Genomic DNA, 26939 nt, shown 5'->3' with positions numbered 1-26939 from the left:
TCAAGAAAGACATCTGCTTCTGCTTCATGGATTACTCTAAAGCCTTTGACAAAATGTGGCAAGTCCTCAAAGAGATGGGAGTACCAGATCATCTTACTTGTCTCCTGAGGAGCCTGTATGCAGGCCAAGAAGCAACAGTTGGAACTGAACATGGAACAAGTGATTGGCTTAAGATTGGGAAAAGAGTATGATAGGGCTGCATTTTGTCACCTCATTTATTTAATTGATATGCAGAGTACATCATAAGAAATGCCAGGTTGGAGGAATCAAAAGCCAGAATTAAGGCTGCTGAGGGAAATGCTAACAATCTCAGATATGCTGATGATACCACTCTGACGGTAGAAAGTCAAGAAAAATTTAAAAGCTTCTTGATGAGGATAAAAGAGAAGAATGCAAAAGCTGGCTTGAAGCTTAACATCAAATTTTTTTGGCAACTAGTAGTTCCATCACTTTCTGGCAAATAGGGAGAAGAAATAGAAACTGCATCACATTTTATATTCTTGGGCTCAAAGATCATTGCAGATGGTGGCTGCAACCATGAAATTAAAAGATGCTTGTTCCTCGGAAGGAAAGCCATGGTAAATCTGGACAGCATACCAAAAAGCAAAGATATCACCTTTCTGACAAAGGTCCAACATAGTCAAAGCTATCCTTTTTTCTCAGTGAGAGTTGGACCACAAAGAAAGCTGTGTGCCACAGAATCAATGCTTTCAGATTGTAGAGTGGAAAAAACTTTTGAGAGTTCCTTGGACATCAAGAAGATCAAATGAGTTAAACTTAAAGAAATTAACTCAGACTATTCACTGGAAAGTCAAATACTGAAGCTAAACTGTAAATATTTTGGTCACATGAGAAGACAAGACTCATTTAAAAGGCCCTGCTGTTGGGAAAGATTGAAGGCAAAAGGAAAAGGGGATGGCAGAGGATGTGATGTGTAGATAGTGGCATGGAAGCAATGAACATGATCTTGGCACACCAGATGGGGGGGGTGATCAATGGTATAAGAAACCCCAACTCCTCAGGATCACTCCTAGAACCCTGAGAGAGAAGTGGTCAGCCACTATGTGGAGACTCAGTCTGAGAGTTCAAGTGAGGATTAAGAATAGGGACCCAGAGGCCATACTACAATAGGATCATAGGGTCATGTATCTGTAGTTAGAAGGAACCTGAGAGGTCATTTAGTTTAATTCTCTCTAGTCTCATAGATGAGGAAACTGAGGCCCAGAGCCATTAGGTAACTTGATCAAGTTCACAAGTTCACGACAGTAATAGTCCATAATCTCATTCCTTCACATATTCTATGTTCCATCCAATCAGTCCCTATGTCTTTTGCATATGTCATTCCCCACATCTGGGTTAGACTCTCCATCTTCTCTAACCCCTGCATATATTTCAGTCCCCTAATCCCTTTCTTCAAAGTCAAATTCTCATGTTACTCTCCCATTAGACTTCTGTGATTCTCTTCCCTTTTCTCTCCTTAAATTTCTCATAGCACTTTGCTTGACTCTCCTTTGTCCATATCCCATTCTGTATTATATTATGCTTATTTATATATATGTAACATTTTCTATTATATATTGATAGGTAGCATTGTGTAATAGACAGAGGGTCAGTCTTAGACTCAGGAAGACTTGAATATAAGCCCTGCTTCTGACACATGCTAGCTATATGACTATGGGCAAAACACAATCTCTTACTCCTATAAACAACTCTTTAAAATTTCACATTATAGACAGATTGTTGATCTGAATGGGTGAATGCACTTTTTATATGCAGGAGTTCCTCACACTTATGACATCACAGGTACATACCCTCAAAAGTTATATTCTCTATAACTTAAGGATATGGAGCCATGTCAATTTTCATCTCCATTTTCATAGGAAGCCAGCTAGGTGGTACAGTGGCTAGAGTGCTGGGCCTGGTATGAAGAAGATCTGAGTTCAAATCAGGACTCAGACACTTACTAATTGTGTGACCCTGAGTAAGTTACTTAATCTCTGTCTGCCTCAGTTTCCTCAACTGTAAAACAGGAACAATATTAACATCTACTTCACAGGACTGAGTAAGGATTGAATGAAGTAATACGGATAAATAGCTTATCACAGTGCCTGGTGCATAGTAGGCAACTAATAAATGTTTTTTTTCCATTCTCTTCCTCTCTATGATATCTAGCACAGTCCCCTACACATAATAAGACAGCACACTCTTATTTCATTGGTAGGAGGATGTTCTCCATTGACTCCAATGTCTATAACTTAGTAGAAAAGTCTTAGAGTTGCCTAGGGCTCAGAGAAATTAATGGAAGCACAGCTGGTAAAGGTCAGAGGCAGAATTTTAATTAGTCTATTCTTGACTCCAAGTCCAATGTTTTATCTGTTATGTCTTACAAACAATATGTACTTCATAAATGTACTTCTTGAATTGAGCTGAGTTCAAGTCCTAGCTCTGGCATTCCTGAACTTTGTGATCTTGGATAGGTTGCTTCCTCTCTGGGGCCCATATTCTCATTTATAAAAAGAGTGGGTTGGACAACACAATAGCTCTTTTCCCACTGTGAAGTTGGGTGAGTCTATGAGTCTATGTTCACATTCTCCTTTTGCCTCGTCTCCACTGAAAGAGATTGTGAGGCACTCTAGGAATAAAATGAAGCCAATCTGCATGCTCAAAATTTTCCATATGATGAATAAGCTCATTTGGTTAGAGGATGGTGCTAATGATGTCAAGATCACAGGTATGAGACTATATCCCTAAACTAGGTCAGGTTTCTCACAACAGTATCCCAATGGGGAGTAGGTAGAACATGTGACAGCTAAGTGAAAACTCTATCCCCATAGCCAGAAAGGAAAATATCAAAGAAAACTTCCAATTTGTCACTGTTGTGGCATCATCTTCAGATACTAGACTTGTTACATTTCTAACCGCACAGGTGAGATCAGGGAATAAGACCAGCTCAGTCATTATTCAGCAAACTTTCTTCTAAAGTACTAGGTAAGATTGATGTAAATCGTGCTTATCAGGAAAGAGGAAGGGAAGACCTAAAAGTTTAACAAGTAGGGGTGGGGGCTTCTTAATACTTCCAGCTAACTGGGCATAAGAAATAGGTTTCATTACCCAAATTTTGCTGACTTTTCACTTAAAATAAAACAACAAGGACAAAAAAAAACCTTCATGTGATGTTTTATTCTTCTGTGCTGGGCAAAAAATTGAGTCCATATCTCTGTCACCACATGACAAAACTAGAGATCTCTCCAATTAGGCATCTCTTCTAATCCAGTTTGTGTGGTTCCTTTAATGTATAGTCAGTCTGATGATACGTATCTTGGATAGATACACACACATATAAATATTCATGTGCATATACACATATATCTTTCTCTATATCTATGGATATGTGTTTTTTAGTTATTCAGTCATGTCTGAATCTTCATGACCCCATGGGCCATACTGTCCATAGGGTTTTCTTGGTAACAATACTGGAGTGGTTTGCCATTTCCTCCTCCAATGACTTAAGGCAAACAAAGATTAAATGACTTGCCCAGGGTCTCATAGCTAGTAAGTGTCTGAACTCAGGTCTTCTTGACTCCAGGCCCAGCACTCTAGCCACTAAGACACCTAGTTGCTTCCTAGGCAAACAGATGTTAAGTGGTTTGCCCAAGGTCAAACAACTAATAAACGTCTGAGACCGGATTTGAACTCAAGTCTTCTTGACTCCAGGCCCAAGACTCTCTCCACTGAGCCTTCTAGCTGCTTCTATCTACAGATATAGATGTCTGCATATCTGTATCATCTATGTCTATCTATCTTTGTCCCAGGAGGTAAAGCACAAACCAAGCACAAAAGGGGAAAAAATTCTCTCTAAACACGACCCAAGGAGGCTATTAAGCAGGTAAGTAAAGAGATTAGTAGAACTACAATGCATTTTAATCTCAGCTCCAAGTGAGAGAGTGTGGTAGGATACTGACCAGATTCCATCCACCAGTTCTTTTCCTCCCTTGAACATGTCATAAATGACCCCCTTTGACTACAGCTGAAGCTCACTTCAGACAGGGCCAGACAATCATTAAGAGGGATGAGTTAGAGATTAAGGATGCTACATACAATGCCACATTCATTTTCTGCTTCATTTATTACCTTTTTGAAATCTCCACACCTTTGATATTCACACAGCATCATGTCAAAGAAAATTGGGATTGTGGCTTTCCGGAGTTCAACCTCAGGAATCAGTGTCATTTCTAGAATTGGTCCAACCATCCCAGGAATAAAGCAGATTTTGTTCTGCCCTGAAAAAGAAGAAGTGTATATTCATGTTAAATTTCAATGAGACCCCCTCAAATGTGGCATGGGAGAGAATAGAAGAAATGGAGATAAACAAGATAGACGATGTGCAATTAATCATCCTTGAACAAATTAAAAGTAGAGTATATTGGTATAGCTTATGCAATGGGATACTTGGAGTTATGTCTTTGCATTATAAGGAAGATTTACCATTGGGAAAAAAGAGCCATGCAAACTGGAGAGCTGCATTACAAAGAAAAAATTGCATATTTCAAAAAATTCAGCAGTAAAATCGTTATTCATATGCTAATACAGAAGATGCTGGCAAGTGTAACTGATGCAGAAGCATTCTATTTGACTTCACTGGTACCCTAGTCAAAGAATGACATGTCTAATACTCCCTATTATAAACTCCAGGCAAAATCATGCATCTCTGATTGGTGAGGGCAAGGTCCATTTTTTCTTTAGATAATAAAATGGAGAGGCAAAGTTGCATAGAGAACAGAGGGTAAGACTCAGCATTGGAAATATCTGCTTTCAAATTTTACTCTGAATCTTACTAGCTGTGTCACCTAGAGTGAGTCACTTAAACTCTACTTCAGACAATTTACTAGGGCTTACCTACTAGGCTCTGCTTTGCACACCAGTGAAAGGAGATTTTTTTCCTTTCTTTTCCAAGGAGAATACCTCTAGAAAGTGTCCAAAGAAGCAGGTTTATGAAGGGAATCAAATCCATATCATGTGAGGATCAATGGAAAGAACTAGGGATGTTTAGAGTGAAGAAAAGATTCAGAAGAACATGACAGCTGTGTTCAAGCATTTAATGTCACATGGAAGAGGGATTAGACTTGTTCTTTTTGGCCCCGTGAGGGCAGAATTAGAAGGAAAATGGCTAACAGGGAATGAATAACCAAAATAAGGAGGGAGTTAGCAGTGGCTAGCATTTATGTAACATTTTACATTTTGTAAAGCATTTTAACTACACCATTTTACTTGACAACCACAGCCTTGTGAGGTAGGTACTATTATTATTCCCTCTTACAGATGAAATAATAGTAGCTGAGAGAGAGAACTTGCCAAAAGTCACATATCAAAAAAGCTACCAAGTATCTAAGGCAGGATTTGAACCCCAGGTCTTTCTGATTCCAAAACCAGCACTCAATCCACTGTACTACCTAGTTGCCCTTGATGAATTCAGTTCAATTGACCTCTATGATCTATAGACTTGAGCAGTAAAAGAACTGGCAAGTATGATTTTTGAGCCACTACTAGTATCCCTTGAAAGATTGTGGAAAATGGGAAAGGTACCACAGAGAACTGGAGGAAGTCACATGTCCCAATTTTCAAAAGGGGGAAAAGAATTAAGTCTGCAAATTATTGGCCAATAGATTTTATTGGGAAAATTCTAAAATCATTAAGGAAAGACATGGTTGGCAAACATCTAGAAAAGGAAGAGGTATTTCCAAAGAGCCAATAGGACAATGATGATGAGGTCATGCCAGACTCATCTTCATTCCTTTTCTCAAAGTTACTAAACTGGAAGATGAGGGGAATACTGTAAAAACAATTGATATAATATTTAATACTATTCTTGTGAAAAAGATGGGAAAATATATGAAACTACAGTACAATTAGATTCAGAACTATCTAGAATATCTAAATAGTATAAGTTAGTGGTTCAATATCAGCATAGTCAAAAGTCTCTAATGGAATATTCCTAGGATAGGGAAAAAAACATAGTAGGAGGAATAAATACAAATGCTAGCAGTTATTATATTAATTCCTATGGAACATGATCTTATTAGATTTAGCCCAATTCTAGACTGTCGGGATTTCTTTGGATCCTCAGCCCTGTCATCCATTCTCTTGGCTTTCCTTTCCAGGTTGGTATAAGTGTGTATTTGATGAGCATGCCATCAATCAGCTAAACAATTGACAAGCCTTTACTTGGCACCTACTGCATGACAGGGATTTGTGCTTGTCCCTGTGCTTGTTTAATACATTTTTTCAATGACTTGGATAAAGACATAGATGCCATAAAATCTTTTCTGATGTTCCCACTTCCTTCCTTCCTAAATTACTTTGTATTTATACTTATTATGTCCATTTTTAAAGTTCCGCGTATACCTACATATATGATGCATACATACATGATACATACATGTGTCTATGTGTATGTATATGTGTGTGCATATACACATATACACAAAACCACTTGTGGTCTTTGGGCTTATTTCATTCTTTGTGTTTGTTTCCCTAGCACCTAGCAGTCTGGCATGCAGTAGGTGCTAAGTAAATGCTTGTCAGTTGATTCCTTGATTGATGGCATGCTCATCAAATGTACAGTTATAACAACCTGGAAGGGATAGCTAAGAGACTGGTTGACAGAGTGAGGATCCAAACGGCTAAATCTAATAAGATTAACATTCAATAGGGGTCCATATAGCAATAGTATATACTAGTAATAATATACATATGTGTGTGTGTGTGTGTGTATACTATATGTAGTACCTACTATGTGTCAGCCTGTGCTAAGCACCTTACAAATATTATCTCATTTGATCCTCCTAATAGCCCTGGAAGGTAGATGTGATTATTATGCCCATTTTATAGTTAAGGGAACTGAGACAAATAAAGATTAAATGAATCAATTGATAAACATTTATTTAGCATGTACTATGTGTCAGGCATTGTGCTAAGTACTGGGGATACAAAAAGAGGCAAAGACAATCTCCGCCCTCAAGGAGCTTACAATGATGATCTAGATTACGTAACTCGCCCAGGGTCATGCAGCCAAAAGGTATCTGAGGCCAGATCTGAACTCTGTTCTTCCTTTTATGAATAATTGACTTGCCCTCCAAACTAACATTTCTTTCTCCCAGACTGAATGTTTCCTTTGACTGAGGAATCTAAAAGTAACTTGCATATAGTAAGTGCTTAATTAAAAACAAAAGTCTGATGAATTAAATTAAATTGAATAAACTTGTTCTAGATGTAGATACTACTTCTCTTGGGAAGTAATTTTGATATAAATATATCGTTCATGGAAAAAAGTAGAAGGGTAGAGAAGATAAGCTTCTCACCTCTTCTACACTGGTAAGATGAATTTAATATACTTAACATTTAAGTGCCTAGGAACAAGGCAATGTGAAGGATTATCAATAGAACAAGTGATAATTACATAGTACTTTGTACATCTTGCCTCATTTGAGACTCACCACAACCACGTTGAGTCCAGATACTGAGGTAGATACTACAAGTATCATTATGTGCATTTTACAGATGAGGAAAATGATGCTCAACAAAGTTAAATGCTTTGCTCATGATCACCCAACTAATAAGTGCCAGAAGTGGAATTTTAACCTGTATCTTCTGGACTCAAGTCCAAACCATCTATTTACTGAGAACATGTACTTTAGGTCTTTAAACAGAGGCCAAATGATCATTCTTCAGGCAGGTTGAGATGTGCTGTTTGTCATTAGGCCAGCAACACTGAGACCAAGAGTGCTCATCATGTACCATTCATTGGCAACGCTATAACTCTGAAAGGACAACCAGGTCCCAACAGGACCGTCTATAGTGCTCTGACGTCATTTGATCTGAAGGTTGGAGGGGCTTTTGAGGCCATTTAGTTCAACCCCCTTATTTTACATATGAGAAAACTGAAGCCCAGGGATGTCAAGTGACCTACCAAAGATCACACAGGTGGAAATCCCCTGAGTTAAGATTTGAACCCAAGTCTTCTAAATGCAGTCAATGCCCTTTCCTCTCCCTAAATGTCAATGTACCCTTTGATGATGCAGTGAACAGAAGGGGATCAGACAAAGCCAAAAAGTTGATTACCATCAGTTAACATGGAGGCAGGAGGCATATCCAAGGTCTTCTCAAGAGGAAGTAAGAGTATGGTATGCATACTATGCATGAAGTAGGTATGCAAATGAGTTTGAACTCATACAAAAGATACTCTTCCCAACTTGACTTATTAAGCATAGCAGCCATGCCAACATTGTTTTGAGTACCAGTATCTGGGGCTCAATTTGTCTTCCTCCACCTTCTGCACAAGTTTTAGTTGTGGACAATTCTGTATTGCGAGAAGCTGTGTTTGGATGATAGAAGGTAGAGGAAGGGGGTTCAGGATTCAGGGAGGGGTTGGACCAGAGGATTCCTGAGGTTGGCTTCCTACTCTGATTCATGACTATGTTCACTAGAAATTGGGCATTAAGAAAACTGTTGTCAGGAAAAAGACACAAGAAGAAACATAAGGAAATTATAAGCAGCAGCTATGGGGCAGGGTTGGAGAGGGCCATGCTAGGAGTGAGGTGACATCAGGAGCCAACAGCAATCTTGTGTTTGTGAGCCTCTCTCAGCAGCATCTTGGCTAATCCCACTAATCTGCAGTATTGTAAGAGTAGATTTGCCACAAGGTTCTCCTCTTCAAGCGTCAGTCACAGAAGAGAAGCTTTTCCTACTGGGACACAGCCCCTCCTGCCTTCTTGGTTCAGTCCTAAGCCTTGCAGGTAGTCAGTCTCACGTGCTTCTTGGTTCCCAGCTGGCATGCGCCACACAGGCAGCTTCCACAACCTTTCTCTAAATAAACTGAGCATTCAGTCTTTGTGTGCGCAGAATTGTTTTTCTTTTTTGGGGGGGCTGGTGTGTGGGTGGGGGGTAAAGGCTACTGTTGTGCAGCCTGCTTGCTGCCTGAAGAAGTATTTTCAGATGAAAACTGAGAATATGAACAGAAAGGAAGGAAGGTGATTCTTGAGATTCTGAAGTTCAAATTAAACTAAATTCTAGAACAAATTCTCAGAACTAAAAAAAAAGTTGGCAAGACATAAGTGTTAGATGACTAAATTATGGATGCTACTCTAATAATGTCTTCAGCCAGTGAGAGTGGAATAGAAGGAGTAAAGTGAAGGATAAGAACTCTTTTTGAGGTTATCAGTTTCTTTTTGGTCACATTTTGATCCCACTTCAGGCTCAATTCTTCACCAGGGCTTAGAAAGAAAATCTTGCTTTTTGTGTGGTTCATAATAATTACTAATTTCTATTTTTTCCCACACTCCATCAGAATAATTTAAGTCTTTATCAAACCATGGTAGGGTTTTAAAATTTAAAATCAAGTGGAAGAATAGCTAGATTGTAAATGAGAAGAGGTTAGATATTCAGTGAGCTTTATAGTCCAGTAATAGGAAAATAGTGAATATGATAAAAGTCTTTAGAAAACTCAAGGCCTTCAAGTATGATAAGGATTTATTTAATACGGTCCAAAAGAACAAGGGGAAATGACAGAAGCCTGTGACACCTCTGACTTGTTTTCCCTAGCAATCTACTTAAAGAGAAGTTCTGGAAATAGGAGAAAAGGAAGACAGAAAGAGATGACAATCCTTTAACCAGCATGTGATTTTAATATCCCTGGAGACTGTCTGAAATGTAATTGTCTTAATTTACATCCAAATGAGATTGAAGCATTCAGTAGATGCAAAATTTATATACATGTAAATACATGCCCATGCAATTGGACATACTCTGGATAAAAAGATGTTTATGGTTAATGGAATACAGGCAAATCTGGCAAAGGATAGGTCTTTGGATGATATACCTGCTGCAATATGGAAAGGAAAGTGAAGGAAAGGATGCAGGGGGGAGGGTGGCCTTTTTGATTCAGTGGAACTGAATCTCATTAGGGACAGAAGCATTATGTTGGGGAAAAGCTTTTAAAGTTGAAGTGCCAATATGCTGTCAAGATAAAAACTCATCTCAAGTCACACAGTCCTTTGTAATGGTGGCAGTATTGAGTGCTCTGGGAACAAGTTTAGACATGTGGGTGGGGAGTATGTCCTGTATTCCAGAAACTTCTCTGGAGCCCAGTTTTGAATTTGTTCAATAAAAGTAGCTAGATTCATCTATTACTCATCTCATAGGTATATGGTAAAATTTAATGGGGAGAGTTTAGGGTTTTTTCAAAGGGCTTGCTGATGCAATCTCTATAGATTTAGGTGAAAAGAAATGTGGGGAAATCATGCACTCCTAGGTGGCAGTTGAGGCAATAGGAAGTATAATCTTGGATGGGTCATGCTAAGTCACTGTTTCCTTGTCTATAGACAGTCAACAAGCATTTATTATGCACCTACTATGTGCCGGCCATAATGTGAAATGCTGGGGATACAGAGAAAGGAAAAAAGATAAATCTCTGTTCTCAAGAAGCGTACAGTCTAATGAAGGGATTGAACCAGGTAAACACTAAGGTTTCCACTCCCTAAAATTTTGCAAAAACCAGTCCTGAGGTAATTCAAAATGTTCCCTGAAAACTAAAGATGTCCTAACCTCTATTGCATTTGGTCTTCCATGTATCTATTTAGCAAGCTGCATCTAATAAACACAGAAAATCTAGGAAACCAAGGAGTAAGGTTTAGAAAGGTTAAGTAACACAGGTAAGGACAGGCAAGCAGGCAGCATCCATCCAGAGCTCAGTTCATGAGAGAGCAATAGCTGATTAGCACATCCCCTTTCAGGGTAAATGATAATCCTAGATAGATGTGTTGGGGTGGAGCTCTGGCTTTTGGGGATGGATTTCCACAAAGGCTAGCTCCCGTTCCTCTCTCATCACCACAGATGGTAAGAAAGGTAGCCCTGTCAAGCTGGGGAGAAAAATTGCAGGGGCAACAGAGAGGGCTGTGTTCTGGATCATACAAAAGTTCTCTCCTCTCCCCCGCCTCCCCAGAAAACCAGCTACAGACCAATCACAGCATTATAAATCTGATGTTGGCCATCTAGTCCAATTTCCTCATTTTATTGAAGAAGAAACTGAAACCCAGGGATGCTGCATGACTTATCCAATATCACATAAGTAAATGGTGCCAGACGTAGTATTGCTGTCCTAGTACTCTGACTCCAAATCCAGTGCTTTTTCCATTCTACCAAAGCTGCTTCTCATGTAAAGAGCTAAGTTCATTGGACCTTTTTGTCAGGATTTGACTAAGATTAATTTTACTTATCTCCTAATTTAACAAACTATCCTTACAGATATTCATAAATACCCAAACAGGTTGAAGTTAATATTTTTATACCTATCCACATAACAAAAATTAAAGGAAAACCTGCCAAAAACCATTACAGTTATATAAAATCTTTTGTGTACAGAACAAATACAAATAATAGTACATGGGAAGCAGCAAGATACAGAGATAGATGAAAAAACAAAAGAAAACAAAACAATGTAGATTCTAATTTTCACAATGGTCCAGTGAAGTTGGAATGGCATAAACCTGTACAGATAAGTTTTCTGAAGGCTTATGCTTCAATAAGGGAATTCCCTATCTAGGGTATTTTGGGGAAGAATTTTCCCCATACCTCTTTTTATGGTAAAGGACTACTACAGGAGAAATAAGTTCTTACATAACAGGCTGTGAGTGGAAATAAAGTAGAGCTAGAGTCATAGGAAGCAATTTTGGCATCTGCGGAAGCCAGTAAAACAACTTTTAAAGAAAAATTCAGCTGAGAATTTAGAGCTCTCAGAGAAAGACCTCAAGATCTCAGGACCCAAGACCCATTGAGGAGAGAAAGAATATTTTAGGATCATAAATCTAGAGTTAGAAGGTAACTTAAAGACCATCTAACACCATAATTTTGCGGGATGAGGAAACTGAAACACAGAGAGATTTTTTAGTGACTTGCCCAAGGTCACGTAGGTCATGATAAAATCATGATTTGACCACAGGCTCTAGGGCCTCAGATACCAGTGTGCTTGCCCTTTGTATCATAATGCTTCTCAAGAGATACTAGGACACTATGCTGACACTGGTGAATAGACGATTTGATCAGGAGGAAATAGAGTGGAGCTGAACTCATCCAGAGGGTAGACACAGCAAGTCGGGAAGAAGAAGCACTGACACCTGGTATTCCATTCTAATTGATTATTCTTGCTCATCAAATGCTAAGTTCAGTTATTTCTATCTAATGAAGTATAAGTGGGGAAGTACTTCTAAATTTTGGCCCTCTGGGACAAAATTCTTACTGCCCAACTCCAGTTATGGCTCTAGATAGAAATAATAAGGAGACAAGAAGTTTAGCTATGGAAAAGGGTCTAGGAAAGCCAACCCCGGAAAATTCTCTAAAGACAGGAAAGAGTAGGCACTCTAAGTATAAGCTGGTAGACATGATCCAGAGTCAGCAAGAATGGCATTGCTGAGTAGTTCTGAGCTCTCATCCCAGGGCAGAATACTTTTTCTCTCTGTTGCTTCTTCAACTATTTGGAGCGCAGGAACAGTCCTGGGCTCTCAGCCAGAAAGAAGTCAAAAGCATACAGGTAAATCCTGTCCCTGATTAAGGCAGAAGAGGCAGAGATCCTAGGATAATCTCACAAGTTGAATCATAACAAAGAAGGGCCTCTTCATGTCTACAGAGCTCTCTCCTTGAATCTGAAAGGTTGTAATATTGGGCAAGTCTACAACACATCTGCAAAATGAACTGCCAGTCTGTACAGATAACTTGGAAGCTAGTTGCCCACACATGCTGTTTTGTGAAAGGACAGCAACCTTGTCCTCTTCCCCTTATTCCCAACTTTGTACAGCCCTTCGGGGCTGAATCCTGGAGTTGTTCCACAGCTGTGCATCCCTCCCTCTTTCATTCACTGTACAATCAGGCTTTTATTAAGAGCACTGTGCTTACAGTAATAAACGGTTATTTCTAGCTCCCGACACTGAAACCCCCATCTCTCGCATAACAGATGGTCTTCAAGGAGGAGTTTGGCGTCTGCAGATGTGTTTATCTCAACGTGCGTGTTTACTCACCAAGCTTGTACCACATATCACGGATGGCAAAGCCAATTAACCGCCTCATGTCCCCATATCTAAGAAGAGGGAAAACATCAACATTATTGACAGTCTCTGGGAGTTAAATAAAATATCATATTTAGTAAATCTGAAAGTCAACTTACTTATTCAGGATCTTATTGTACTTGGCATGAGAGAACTGCTCCAGCTGCAGGGAATCCTGGGTGATAAAAGCCACTGCCAGATGAAAATAGTTGTTCCACAGCTGTAAATTAAATAATAGGAAACAGTCATGGTGTGGGACTGAAAATGGGAAGTCATATTAAACTCTGGGTAATGGTGAATAATTTATGAAGATGGCAGAAAATACCAGCACAGCCAGCATAATTGTGCATTATGCAATCTTCCAAGCAGCTCCTACCCGGAAATTAGTATTGAGGCTAAAGTGATGGCAATGGAATGGGGTTTTTATATGTACTGACCTAGGTTCTCACTTGTAACAAGGCAAGAAGATAAGTGAAAGGAATTACAGAATGAGAGAGCTAGAAGGAACTTCAGAGGCAACCTAAGTCTAACGCATACCTGAACAAGGAATCCCTCTACAGAAATCTTGGCAATAGATTTTTCAGCGGCATGGTCTTTGTCGTAATGGGATTTGATCTATATTGGACACTTTTCTTCTGGAGGGACAGACATTCCATAGATCCACCAAATGATCAACAGGTTAATCAAGCAATCAATCAAAAACAACCAGAGCATTATTAAAAACTTACCATGTGCCAGGCACTGTACTAGGCACTGGAGATTCAAAGAGAGGCAAAAAACAGTCCCTACCCTCAAATAGCTCACAGTCTAATGGCGAGACAACCTGCAAATAACTAGGTACACACAAGATATATATAGAGTAGTTTGGGCATAATCTCAGAGGGGAAGGTGAGATAGATATGAGAAAGGCCTTCTGCAGAAAGTGGGACTTGAGTTGAGACTTGAAGGAAGCAAGTACACTAGAACCAGAGACTGTAGCTCTGTGTTCATGCCAAGCACTATGCTAAGATACAAAGAAAAAAATTAAAGTGTCTGCCCTTTGGCAAAGATGGTTGTCTGTCCTCAGGGTAGGCAACATGGGAGATAGCATGGTATAGTAGAAAAAGCACTGGCTCTGGCTTTAGAAGATTTGGGTTCATAATCCACCTCTGACACTACTATGTAACCTTGAACCAATTGCTAAATTTTGAAATGACTCAGTTTCCTCATCTGTAAAGTGAGGAGAGGATTGGACTAGATGACCTCTGAGGTCCCTGTTAGCTCTAATTCAGAAATCCTATAATTCCATGCCTAAATAAAAATATCTATAAAACAAATGTGAGATGATTTTACACACACACACACACACACACACACACACACACACACACACACACATATACAGGGGAAAGAGTTGAGATCAGGAAAGGTTTCCTATAACAGGTGATGTTTGAACTGAGCTTTGATGGAAACTGGAAATTCTAAGAGGCAGAGGTGAGGGTGGGGTACACTCCAAACTTGAGGGACAACCTAAGAAAATGCACAGAGATGGGAGATGGAGTGTTATTGGGGGTCACTTCTAAAGGGCATTTAAGAATTCTAAACAAAGGAGTTTGGCATATATTATTTTCTCCCTCTCTGGGAACAGAATCCAGGCATTTGGCCAAACAGCTTTGGGGTAAGTTATAGTATTATATATTTAAAGCTGAAAGAGACCTTAGAGATCATTGAACACACTGTTTTTATTTTACATAAGAGGAAACTGAGGCACACTGAAGTGAAATGACTGGTCCAGAATTCCCCCTACTGCTTAGATTCTGAGGCAGAATTTGAACCCATCTTCCTTATTTCAAGTCCAGGGATCTACCTACTTTACCACATTGTTTCTTGGTAAGGGTAATTGAAAAGGCACCTTTGTTTTTATGTGCACTGACCTAGTATTGTATAAAGAACATATGAAGAAAGAAACTATCTGCATCCAGAGAAAGAACTGACAAGTAATAGTATGTACAGAATAATTCTTTATATATTTATATGTATGTATGTGTATGTACGTGTGTACGTGTGTATTTATATATACTTCTTGTGTCTAATGGTGGCTATCTCTAGGGTTGAGGAAGGGGGAGAAAAGGAAAAAAAAGGAAAAAATGAATTTACATGAAAACTTGGAATAGTAAGTTATACATAGTAGATTTTCAATTTCATATACAATCATCATTTTATTATACTGTTATAGAAATGCTTGTTTTATTCTATAAATTAAAAATAAAATTTCAAAATAAGCATCGTTGCTCCCGAATGTAGTTTACATGCTGGAAAGCATATGTGGCTTATACATCTTTTTTTTTAGCTTTTAAAATATTTTTCTCAATTACATGTCAAGATAATTTTTAGCATTCATTTTTTATGAGATTTTGAATTTCAAATTTCTTTTCTCTCTCTCCCTCCCTCTCCTCCACTCTTCCTAAAATGGTAGTCAATTTGATAGAGGTTATATATGTGTTATCACATTTCGATATTAGTCACAATTGTAAAAGAAACAGATCAAAAGGGAAAAAAAGAAACATGAAAAAGAATAAAGTGAAAAAGGTATGCTTCCATCTATATTCAGAGTCCATCAGTTCTTTACCTGGATGTGGATAGCATTTTCCTTCGTCAATCCTTTGTACTTGCCTTGGATCATTGTTTTGCTGAGAAGAGCTGAATCATTCATAGCTGATCATCACACAATATTCCTGATACTGTGTACAATACTTTCCTGGTTCTGCTCATTTTGCTTTGTCAGTTTATACAAGTCTTTCCAAGTTTTTTCTCCCTGAAATCTGCCTGTTCATCATTTCTTACTGTGCAATAGTATTCCATGACATTTACATACCACAGCTTGTCCAGCCATTCCCCAATTGATGGGCATCCCTCAATTTCCAATATTTTGCCACCACAGGAAAGGGCTGCTACAAATGTTTTTCCACATGTAGGTTCTTTTCCCTTTTTTATGATCTCTTTGGGATACAGACCTAGGAGTAGTATTGCTGGATCTAAGATATGCACAGTTTAGTTGCCCTTTGGGCGTAGTTCCAAATTGCTCTCCAGAATGGTTGGATCAGTTCACAACTCCATCAGCAGTGCATCAGTGTCCCAATTTTCCCACATCCTCTCCAACATTTATCATTTTCTCTTTTTTTTTTTTGTCATATTAGCCAACAAGATAGGGAGAGATATGCTCAGAATTGTTTTAATTTGCAATTCTATAATCAAAAGAGATTTAGAGCACTTCTTCATATGCCTATAGACAGCTTTGGTGTTTTCCTTTGAAAATTGTCTGCTCATATCCTTTGACCATTTATCAATTGGGAAATAGTTTGTATTCTTATAAATTTGAGTCAGTTTTCTATATATTTGAGAAATGAGGCTTTTATCAGAGACACTTGTTGTTAAGATTGTTACCTATCTTTCCGTTTAATCTTGATTGCATTGGTTTTGTTTGAGCAAAAGCTTTATTAATATAATCAAAATTGTCAATGTGACATTTCATAATGCTCTCTATCTCTTGTTTGGTGATTAAACTGTAACTTACTTAACTATTCCTTTAAGACTTTGGATGCTATGTCATTTGGTACCTACGTGTTTAGTATTGTCTATGGTACCTTTTAGCAAGATGTAATTTCCTTCCTTACCTCTTTTAATTAGCTCTATTTTTACTTTTGTTTTGTCTGAGATCAGAATTCTACCCCTGCTTTCTTTTTTTTTTTTTTACTTCAGCAGAAGCATAATTGATTCTGCTCCATCCTCTTGCCTTTAATCTGCGTGTGTCTCTCTGCTTCAAGTGTGTTTCTTCTAAGTAGCATATTATAGGATTCTGTTTTTTGATCTACTCTGCCATCTGCTTCTATTTTATGAGAGAGTTCATCCCATTCACATTCATAGTTATGATTCCTAACTGTGTATTTCCCTCCACCCTATTTTTTCTCCTGTTTGTCCTCTCTCCTTTCACCTCTCCTTTCTCCCTCCTCAACAGTGCTTTGCTTCTGTTTACTGCCTCCCCTGGTCTGTCCACCCTGCTGTTAAGTCCCTACCCCACCCTATCCCCTTTACTTAACCCCCTTCCCTTCTACTTTTCTGTCAGGTAAAATAAATTTCTATATTGAACTTACTGTGTATATTATTCCCTCTTTCAGCCAATACTGATGAGACTAAGGTTCAAACAATGCTTATTGCCCTCCCATCTTTCCCTCCACTATAATAGGTCTTTCATACCTCTTCATATGAAATAATTTACCCCATTCTACCTCTCTCTTCCTTCTGCACCCAGTACACTCCTCTTTCTCATCCCTTAATTATTTTATGTCATTCCCTCAAATTCACCTTATACCTATACCCTCTGCCTATGAATATTCCTTCTAGCTGTACTACCAGTGGTACGATTTTTAAGAATTAGAAGTATCATCTTCCCATGTACAGATATAAGCAGTTGAGTGCTGTCAAATTCCTTATGTTTTCTTTTCTCTTTTTACCTTCTTAGGTTTCTCTTGGTAAATGATATTAGAGATCTTTTTTTTGTTCAGTTCTGGTCTTCTCCATATGAAAGCTTGAAATCCTTCTATTTCATCGAATAAACATTTTTTCCTTTGAAATATATGCTTAATTTCACTGGGTAGCTTATTCTTGATTGTTGTCCTAGCTCCTTTGCCTTCTGTAATATCATGTTCCATGAACTCTGATGTTTGTAGCTACCAAATCTATGTAATCCTAATTGTGGCTCTCCAATATTTAAATTGTTTCTTTATGACCACTTGCAGTATTTTTTTACTGGACCTATAGTTCTGAAATTTGGCTAAAATATTCCTTGGAGTTTTTATTTTGGAGTCTTTCAGGAGGTGATCCATGAATTCTTTCAATGCCAATTTTGCCCTCCAGTTCCAGGATATTGGGGCTGTTTTCCTTGACAATTACTTGAAAGTTTCTTTTTGATTTATCCTCCTTTTGATTATGGCTTTTCTTTTACATTTTCTTCTATTTTTTCATTCTTTTGAATTTGTTTGATTCTTGATGTTTTGTAGTGTCATCAGATTCCACATGCCCAATTCTAACTTTTAAGGAGTTGTTTTACTTAGTTAGCTTTTTTATCTCCTTTTCCACTTAGCCAGTTGTACTTTTTAAGGAGTTGTTTTCTTCAGTGGAATTTTTGTATCTCCTTTTCTGCTTGGCCACTTCTATTTTTTAAGCAACCCCTCCAGTCTGTTGACTCTTTTTTCATAATTTTCTCACATCACTCTTATTTTTTTTCTTCTACCTCTCTTATATAGTGTTTAAACTCCTTTTTGAGCTTTTCCATGAATTCTTCTTGGGCTTGAGACTACTTCCTGCTCTTCTTTATGGTTTTGTCCATAGGTATTTGACATTGTTGTCCTCTTCTTAATTTGTGTTTTGGTCTCCCCTGTCACCATAATAACTTTCCTTGGTCAGATTCTTTTGTTGTCATTTTTTTTATCTTTGTTTTGGCCTTTTTTCTTTCTTGTAATTTGAGCTCTTCTCCTGGGGTAGAAGGGACACTTATCTCAGGCTTCTTGTGCCAGGGGCTACAGGCCCTGGCTGTTTACCTGGTGCTACAATAATGTTGCCCTGAGGCCCATGCGGAACCTTCATGTCTGGTGCTACACCAAGGGGATAGAGTGAGGGTGACTGGCACTACTGAACACTGTAGGAGTCTGGAAGCTTACTGAATGGGGTCCTAGTGCTCATGTCTGGCATGTTCTGGATCTGGAGGATGTTTCTACATTTGCCTGGGCCTACACTGAAGCATGAGGGCTATGCTGAAGCACATGGTAGGGGCCTGGTGCTGGTGGCTTCCAGTTTGCTTAGGTACTCATAGAATTGGCATCTATCTGTTTGCCTGTGGTTAGGTTGAAGCACCTGGTGGTCTGGTCACTGACATATTTTCAGGGTGATGCTGAAACATGTAGTGGTTCTTGTCTGGCCTATACTGAGGCACCTGGGGGGGGTCCTAGTATTGTGTTTGCCTGCTCTACCACACTGGGGTTCAGGATCTCTCACTGGTTTGGTGATGTGGGGCTTGCTGCTGGTTTGCTGGAACACTTTCTGTCCTGGAGCATGTTCCCCTTTTACCGGAGTAAGATAGACTTTTATTAGCAATCCTGTAAGTTTCTTGGGCTAAAAGATTGTATCATCCCATTGTTTTGCTGGTTCTGCTGTTCCAGGATTTGTTTGGGGGCATTATTTTATGTTTTTCTGGAGGTGGATATGGGAAAGTTCTGGAGATTTACTACTTACTTGCTATCTTGGTTCCATTCAATTACTCCATACTTCTGAGTGAAAAGTCCCCAGTTCAACATGCTCATTCCTTTGCTGTTTTATGTCCAAGATTCCTAGGCCAAGACCTTTGTTGGAATGCTAGGAGTAAAAGGAACCTTAGGGTATATCTAGTCCAGGACCCTTATAAGAGCCTCTGAACCCTTTACTCTTTCCAAGCCCACTCAAAATATTGGAAGAAAACTGTACAGTAATCTGAACCTCCTGAGGGGCAGAAAATGCCAGGTCTCAACATGGAGTATATACAGTGCAAAGTGTCCAAAAGGTTTTGAGTGATTTCATCTTCTAAAATTTCTTTTAATTTTCATTTTCTCTTCAATTAAGCATTTATCCCTTCCCCCCCTCAAAAAAGAGAAAATTCGAAAAAAAACTCAGTTTCCTTAGTAACCCCCCCAACCTACCAGGTCCTAATCCAAACATATAGCTTTGTGTGGGAGCGCTGGTCTTTCTATTCAGATGCTTTTTTTTTTTCAGGTCACAGCAGGTCAGATTAATTTCTTGAAGCACCAGCTGGACAGCAGGGTCTACATGGCCTTAAATTTAAAATGTTTCCTTGGCCTTAAATTTAAAATGTGTTCCCACTGTTTGTCTAAGCTGAGGGATCACACACCCTCACACTGAAATTCAGGAGTTGGAAAAACAAGTCAGTGGAAGAAGGAAATCACATACATGCTCCATGAAAAGAATTGTTGTTTGTTTGTTTGTTTGTTTTTCCATGAGAAAACTCAGATTTCAAAGTGGCTACACAGGAGAAGCCAAGCACAATAGGTAAAATACTAATCCTGAAAGTAAATCCAGGCCAGCCCAGTGAGACATCTGTTCCATTGCCGTCCTATTAAAAATCCTATTATAACCATGGGCTTCAGTCAAGCTGGTGTTTTTCCTATAGGGCATCACTTTTACTTTTAAGTTTCCTTCTTGATATTCCTATTGACCTTTACCCTTCAAAGATAGCAAGAACCTGTCCATCTATACATCAAATCAATTTTCATTGATACCATTCATTTTTACATCACTCATATTTTTCACTGTATCTCTTCCTTCCCTCCACCCTCCCAGAGAGCTATCCCTTATAATGAAGGATAAAAAATGGAGAGGAAAGACATTCAGCAAAACGGACCAATATGGTGACAAAATCTAGTGTTATGTGCAGTGTTCCACACCCATAGTCTCCCACCTCTGCAAAGAAGTAGAGGGAGGTGCCTTCTCAAATCTCTTCTTTGAGGTCAAGCCTGAAATGGAGCAGTTGAGACTCCAAGGACTAGTCATTTAGTGTCACAAGAAAACTGCATGGAATAGGTTACTCTGGATGAAAGGGAGAAGTTATTCTCATTGGGCTTACACAAGGTTGATAGAAGATGAGTGATGGCCATGGTCCTGCTTGGATCTGAAATGCTTATACCCATCATTGTTCTGTTATGCTCAAAACACCCACCAGTGTCTACTCATTTCCTAAGGAATTCCCTCTCAACTCAGAGGATCACAGTATCCCAAAACTAGAACCAGACAAGTCCTCAGAGGCCAACTAGTTCAACCTTTTCATTTATAGATGAAGAAAATGAGGCCCAGCGAGGTTAAGTAATTTTCTCAAGGACACATAGGGAATCAACAACACAAGTGAGATTTGAGCCTGATTATTTTGATTCTAGAGCCAGAATTCTTTTTTAACTTGTAAATTTTTTTTCCAATTACATGTAGAGATAGTTTTCAACATTCATTTTTTTATGAGATTTTGAATTCCAAAATTTTCTCTTTCCCTCCCTTCCTTCTTCCCTTCCCAAGACAGCAAGCAATCTGATATAAGTTATACATGTGCAGTCATGTTAAACAGATTTCCACAGTAATCATGTTATGAAAGAAGAAACAGAATAAAAGGGGAAAAAAACCACAAAAAAGTAAAAATAGAGTGTCTCAATCTGCATTCAGAATCCACGTTTCTTTCTCTGGGTGTTGATAGTATTTCCCATCACGAGTCTTTTGGAATTGCCTTGGATTATTGTAGCACTAAGTCTATCACAATTGATCATTGCATAATGTTGCTGTTGCTGTGTACAAAGTTTTCCTGGTTCTGCTCACTTCACTCAGGATCAGTTCATTTAAGTCTTTTCAAGTTTTTCTGAAATCTCCTTGTAGAGCCAGCATTCTTTCTAGCATCCCACTAGCATTTAAGGCCTTCTCCATTTTATTTTCTGCTCTTCAAAATCAAAATCTTTCATTCTAGTCACGCTGGTCTCCAAATTGTCTCAGATGCATGTCACAACACAATCCATGTCCAGTTTTGCCTCTGCAACTTTGCTCTGTTTCCCTTTCTGTGATATCTTTTCCTCTTCTTGATATACCTAAGAACTATCGTTCCCTTGAGATACAACTGAGGTGTCATCTCCTCCATGAAGTCTTCTCCAGTTCCCCAAGTCACTTGGGATCTATCTTTGATCTAATTTTTATTAATGAAAAATGATTGATATTGGACTCTGATTAGGAATCAACATGACCATATTTCCTTGAGAACTAGAATCATGATGAATCTCTCCTTTCCTTTGTAGCAAACTCCCAAAGTCAACTGATATCTCACAGGTGCCCTGGGTCTCTCTGTGATACCACTTGTCAGAAATATAGAGGGCATCATATTTTTCCACCTCTTCTTCTATGTGAAACTTACTGAACAGATGATGAAATACATCTCTCACCTCTCAACAGAGATGGGACTATGGAAACAAAGCAATGTATACATCATCAAACAGTCCCTACATCAGTTGTTTTCACTTAACTCTTTTTATTATTATGAGGGAGAATTTAATGCTGGGGCTGTGCTGTATTCTGAAATCATTGCAATATGACAACAAAATATATAAATACAACTTATTTTTTAAAAAAATAATGATGATTCATCTAATTATATTTCAGAGCACCAGGCACTATCTTCCTCCATGTGCTAAAGTGGCCTTGGTGTCGTTGACTAATATTTGATTCTACTTTATATCACCAGTTATAATCTTTATCAGTTAGGGTCAAGACTTTTTTTTTTCCTTAGAACTATATCTGAGCCCTGTTCATCTTGGAATGACTATAATGTTAGCAGATAAAATGGTCCCATAGTCCTTCCCAATTTAAAATGCTGATAAAGGCAGGAAGACATGAGAATAGGAAGCCAGGCAGGCAGGCAGGCAGGCAGGCAGGCAGGAAGGAAGGAAGGAAGGAAGGAAGGAAGGAAGGAAGGAAGGAAGGAAGGAAGGAAGGAAGGAAGGAAGGAAGGATTTATTAAAGGCTTGCTATGTCTAAGTGCTAAGGATAGAAGCAGAAACCAGTCCTGGTGCTCATGGAGCTAATATTCTAATGGATCCTAGAATTCATCAAACATTCCCAAGACAGAGAGAATAACTCTAGTTAGAGTCAATATGAGCATCCTGAATGGAGCAAGGGACCCCAGAACTAATCAGAGCTTTATGAAGTCAGTGTCACTCAGGACTGTATCACTTCCTGTTTCTGATGCTGACTGTAGCACCTAGCACGGTACTAAACATGCAGGAGACACTTCCAAAGTACTTTGCTGAACTGAAGATTCCTTCTTATTTAGCCCTAAACTTTTCAGAATAAAGGCCCTCGTTAGACTGGAACAGCACAAAGTCTTGTGTCTACAAATCACTGAGTCATCGGTTTATAGTGTGGTGTCTCCAAGAACTCCAGATCTCCTCAATCTAATAATAGAGCTAAAAGGGAATGATGGGGTCATCGAATCAACCCACTTATCTTGTAGAGGAGGAAACAGACCCAGAAGTGACTTATTCAAGGTTTCACACCAAGGCAGTGGCAAAGCTGTGATGAATAAACACAGTACTTCTGCCACAGTGCCTCCCTAGGACCTGATTTGGAAAGACAAAAGCCCAGGAGATGGTTTCCAAGTCTAGTTTGTGGAATTAGGTGATCTCCAAGCTCAGAAACTTAACCCCTGAATTACTTAACAAGGATGTCTGGCCTGACACTGTGTGTTCCCTTGTCTACACTGGGTGTACTGGAGTATTTTGCACACAGTATGGTGACACGCCTTGGCCATGAAGCTAAGGAAGGCAGTGGGATATTGGGTCTGTGGATGAAGACTGGGCCAGGAAAGATTAGCCTGGAGAGTTAAAATTCAAGTTTGACCAACTTTCACTGGAGAGAAGCTGCTAAAACTGCACTGCATCAGGATGGATGCTGGGCCTGCTGATAATAAATGCATAATTAATGAAACTTTAAAAGGAGAGTGGGGGCATCGCAGCCATGGTGCAGAGAGCAAACCCGTCATCACAATAGGCAAGGAAAGAGAAGAGCAAAGACAAAACTGAAAGGTAACCCATGGGTCCCTGACCTTCAGTTATTTTCTTCTGAAGCTCTGTTAGAAGAGAAAATGACTCCATTTCTTTATGGATTTTATGTGGGCCACTACTCTATTCTCTGGCCATGAAATTGTGACACATTCTGACACAGACATGATGCCTTTCTCCACTGGTAAGGACCAGAAAGTTGTCTTCTTTCTGTCATGTATCTTTAGAAATAACTACTGAGGTCCCAGCCCTATCACAATGAAGCATCTAAAACTAATAATAATAATAGCATTTATACAGCACTTTCATGGTCACAAAACACTTTACATATATTTTCACATTTGATATTCACAATAACCCTGTGGTTATTGGGGCTGGAAGAGGTTAAAAGACTTGACTTATCCTGGGTCACATGACTAGTGTTTCTGAAGCAGGATTCACACTCAGGTCTTCTTGACTCCAAGTCTAGTATTTTAGCCACTGTATGACTGAGAGTTCGAACGGTGCTTAGACCAAACTCCATAATTCTTTGAGCCTCACTGGCCTTTTGAAATTTCCATTTTGGAGAAAGAGGCTGAGGTCTAAAACCAAATAATCTCTTAACTAGGCCCCTTATACCCAGGACAAGAAAGAAGGTTCAGTAAAGTCAGATACTGAGTTATGATTGCCAGCACTCACAAATCACAAGGAGTAAATCAATCAAATTGTAAACTCTGGGGCTACCAAGCAAACCAGTCTGCCACAGCATTCCTTCCAAGCCTGTAGTGAGCTACTCTCCACTGCCCCTACAAACAGCAATGAAACCATAACCTTCCTCAAACACACTCTGTAACAGAATGATGTGGTGCCTGCAGGCATCGGGAGGAGGAACCACTCCTCCACTTGCCTGATTCGAACAGCCCAAGTGGTATTTTATTTCCTCTCAAAAACGTAAAAACTCTCATGAAGAGTAAAGTAGTCTGGACTTAGGGGGAAATAAAAGGAGAAAATCTTGCTTCTTATTCCTAGAAGCAGAGCTCAGGGGTACATCATCTCCCTTTACTCTTAACTGGGGTTGAGGGGTAGTTATGATAAACCTTAAAAATAAACCTTTCTACCTAATAACATGCCTTATATTTACAGAGAATTTTTAACGTCTTAAAGCCTATGTACATACATTGCTCCCATTTTACATATGGAGAAGTTGAGTTTCTAGTATTGAATCTTGGGCAAGTAACCTGAAGCCTTAGAGGCATGAATAATGAGAGAGAGAGAGGCAAATTTGGGAGGTGATTAGTTTGTTAAGGAGAAAGTATTTAAGTATGTTCTCTCTTTCTCTCTTTCTCTCTCTCTCTCTCTCTCTCTCTCTCTCTCTCTCTCTCTCTCTCTCTCTCTCTCTCTCTCTCTCTCTCTCTCTCCCTCCCTCCCTCCCTCCCTCCCTCCCTCTCTCTCCCCCTCCTGGACATAGTTAATATAGGAAAAAAAATTTTATATATTTATAATAGATTTTGTTTTCCTTTCCTTTTTAGTGTGTGAGAGCAGAAGAAGTGGAATAGAGAGATGAAAATAAAATTAATTTTTTTTAAAAAAGATGGTGTTAGAGAATGATTTGGTTTTCTGAATTATAGGTTAAAATAGAGGAATGATGGTATCTTGGTCAGGGATGGGGTGCATCTAACAAGGATGGAGTATATCTAATAACATCTATCAAGCAATCAACATGAACTTATTACTGTGCTAGATGCTTGGAATACAAATTGAATTAGTTAAACAATTTCTACTCCCAAACAGCTTGCATTCTAATAAGGGAAACAACAAGGGCACATATAAAGTGAAAAATACAAATAAATACAAAGTAACCTTAGGAGAGCAGAAACAGTTGAGAGGGAAGCTTCATGTTGAAAGTAACTCTTGACTTTCCTCTTAAAGGAAAAGAGAAAGGAGAAAGGAATACATTTCAGGCACGGGGGACACTCAGTGCAAACGTATGGCGATGGGAAGTGGATGGTCATGTGAGGAATAAAGAGAAGGCCAATTTGGCTGGATTGAAGAGTGCAGGACAGGGACTAAAATTCAGTGAGCCTAGAAAAATACATTGGAGCCAGGTTGTGAAGGGTTTTAAATGCTAAAAAGTTTGTCCTTAAGTCTAAAAACAATGGGAAACTACTAGAGTTCACTGAGTAGAGAAGGGATGAGGTCAGATCTGTGTCTAAGGAAAATTACCTTGATTGTAATGGGGCTAGTGGACTGAAGTGGACAGAGTCTTGGAGCACAGAGACAAAGTAGAAGGCCATTGTAATGATTTAGGTGACAGGTGATATGGACCAGAACAAAAAGTGGGAGCTCTAGAGTAAGGGATCAGATTTTATACACACACACGCACATACACATATACATACATACACATACACATACACATATGCACATACATATACATAGAAACATGTATGTGTGTGTACATGTACACATATATACATACATACACACACCTGGGAACCTGGGAGGAAGATTGTGTCTTCTGTAGAAATAGCAAAGTTTGGAAGAGGGGTGGGTTTGGAATAAAAGATAATGAGTTTTGCTTTAGAAATTTCAAGCTTGAAATATCTCCAGGATATCCTGTGTGAAAGGTGCAATAGGTATTTGGTGATGTAAGACTGAAACTCAAGGAAGAGAATGGGGATGGATATATAGTGGGAGTTATCTGCATAAAGGTGATATTTAAATATATGAGAGCTGATGTGGTCACTAAGAAAGAGATTGTAGAGAGAAAAGAGAAGGGTCCTAGGACAGGGCTTTGAGGTCACCCACAGATAGTAAAAGACCATCCCATTTGACAATTAAGAAATCAAGTTTCAGTTCAGTGATAAGGTCAGAAGTCATACTGCAAAATATTAAGGAGTGATAGGAAAGGGATGAAGAGCCAGTGAATCTAGACAGTTCACCCCCTCCCCCAAGAGTTTGGTTGAGAAAGGGAAGAGACATAAGGGAGAACATCTTAAGGGAATGGGAGGGTCTATTGAAGATTGCCTTTAAAGATGAGGGAGACATGGGCATGTTTGAAGGCAATAGGAAACAAACCAACAGAGAAAAAGAGGTTGAAAATTCAAGAGAGGGAATGACTAAGGGCAGGTAGGTGGTGCAGTGGATAGACCACTGGCCCTGGAATCAGGAGGACTTGAGTTAAAATTCAGCCTCAGTTACTTGAGAGAAAGAGAGGTAATGATTAAAGTTTCAATCTGCTGGAGAGAATGGGAAGGAAGTG

At 39.0% G+C, this 26939-nt stretch overlaps 1 protein-coding gene across 1 annotated transcript in view; it reads right to left on the bottom strand.

The window, feature by feature from the left end:
* The window catches only part of DOCK2 (dedicator of cytokinesis 2), a 480195-nt gene that overhangs the window by 60250 nt on the left and 393006 nt on the right, over nucleotides 1-26939 (bottom strand). Inside the window, exons 31-33 of the mRNA XM_072630938.1 lie at nucleotides 13211-13311; nucleotides 13065-13123; nucleotides 4132-4280 (exon numbers count right to left, since the gene is read on the bottom strand). Coding sequence (XP_072487039.1) covers nucleotides 4132-4280; nucleotides 13065-13123; nucleotides 13211-13311 — 309 coding nt within the window. The remainder of the gene's footprint in view (nucleotides 1-4131; nucleotides 4281-13064; nucleotides 13124-13210; nucleotides 13312-26939) is intronic.

This window comes from Notamacropus eugenii, chromosome 1, assembly GCF_028372415.1.
Source record: "Notamacropus eugenii isolate mMacEug1 chromosome 1, mMacEug1.pri_v2, whole genome shotgun sequence".
Taxonomy (NCBI): Eukaryota; Metazoa; Chordata; class Mammalia; order Diprotodontia; family Macropodidae; genus Notamacropus; species Notamacropus eugenii.
The sequence above is the reverse complement of the archived record's forward strand: the minus strand, read 5'-3'. Positions and strand labels throughout refer to the sequence as shown.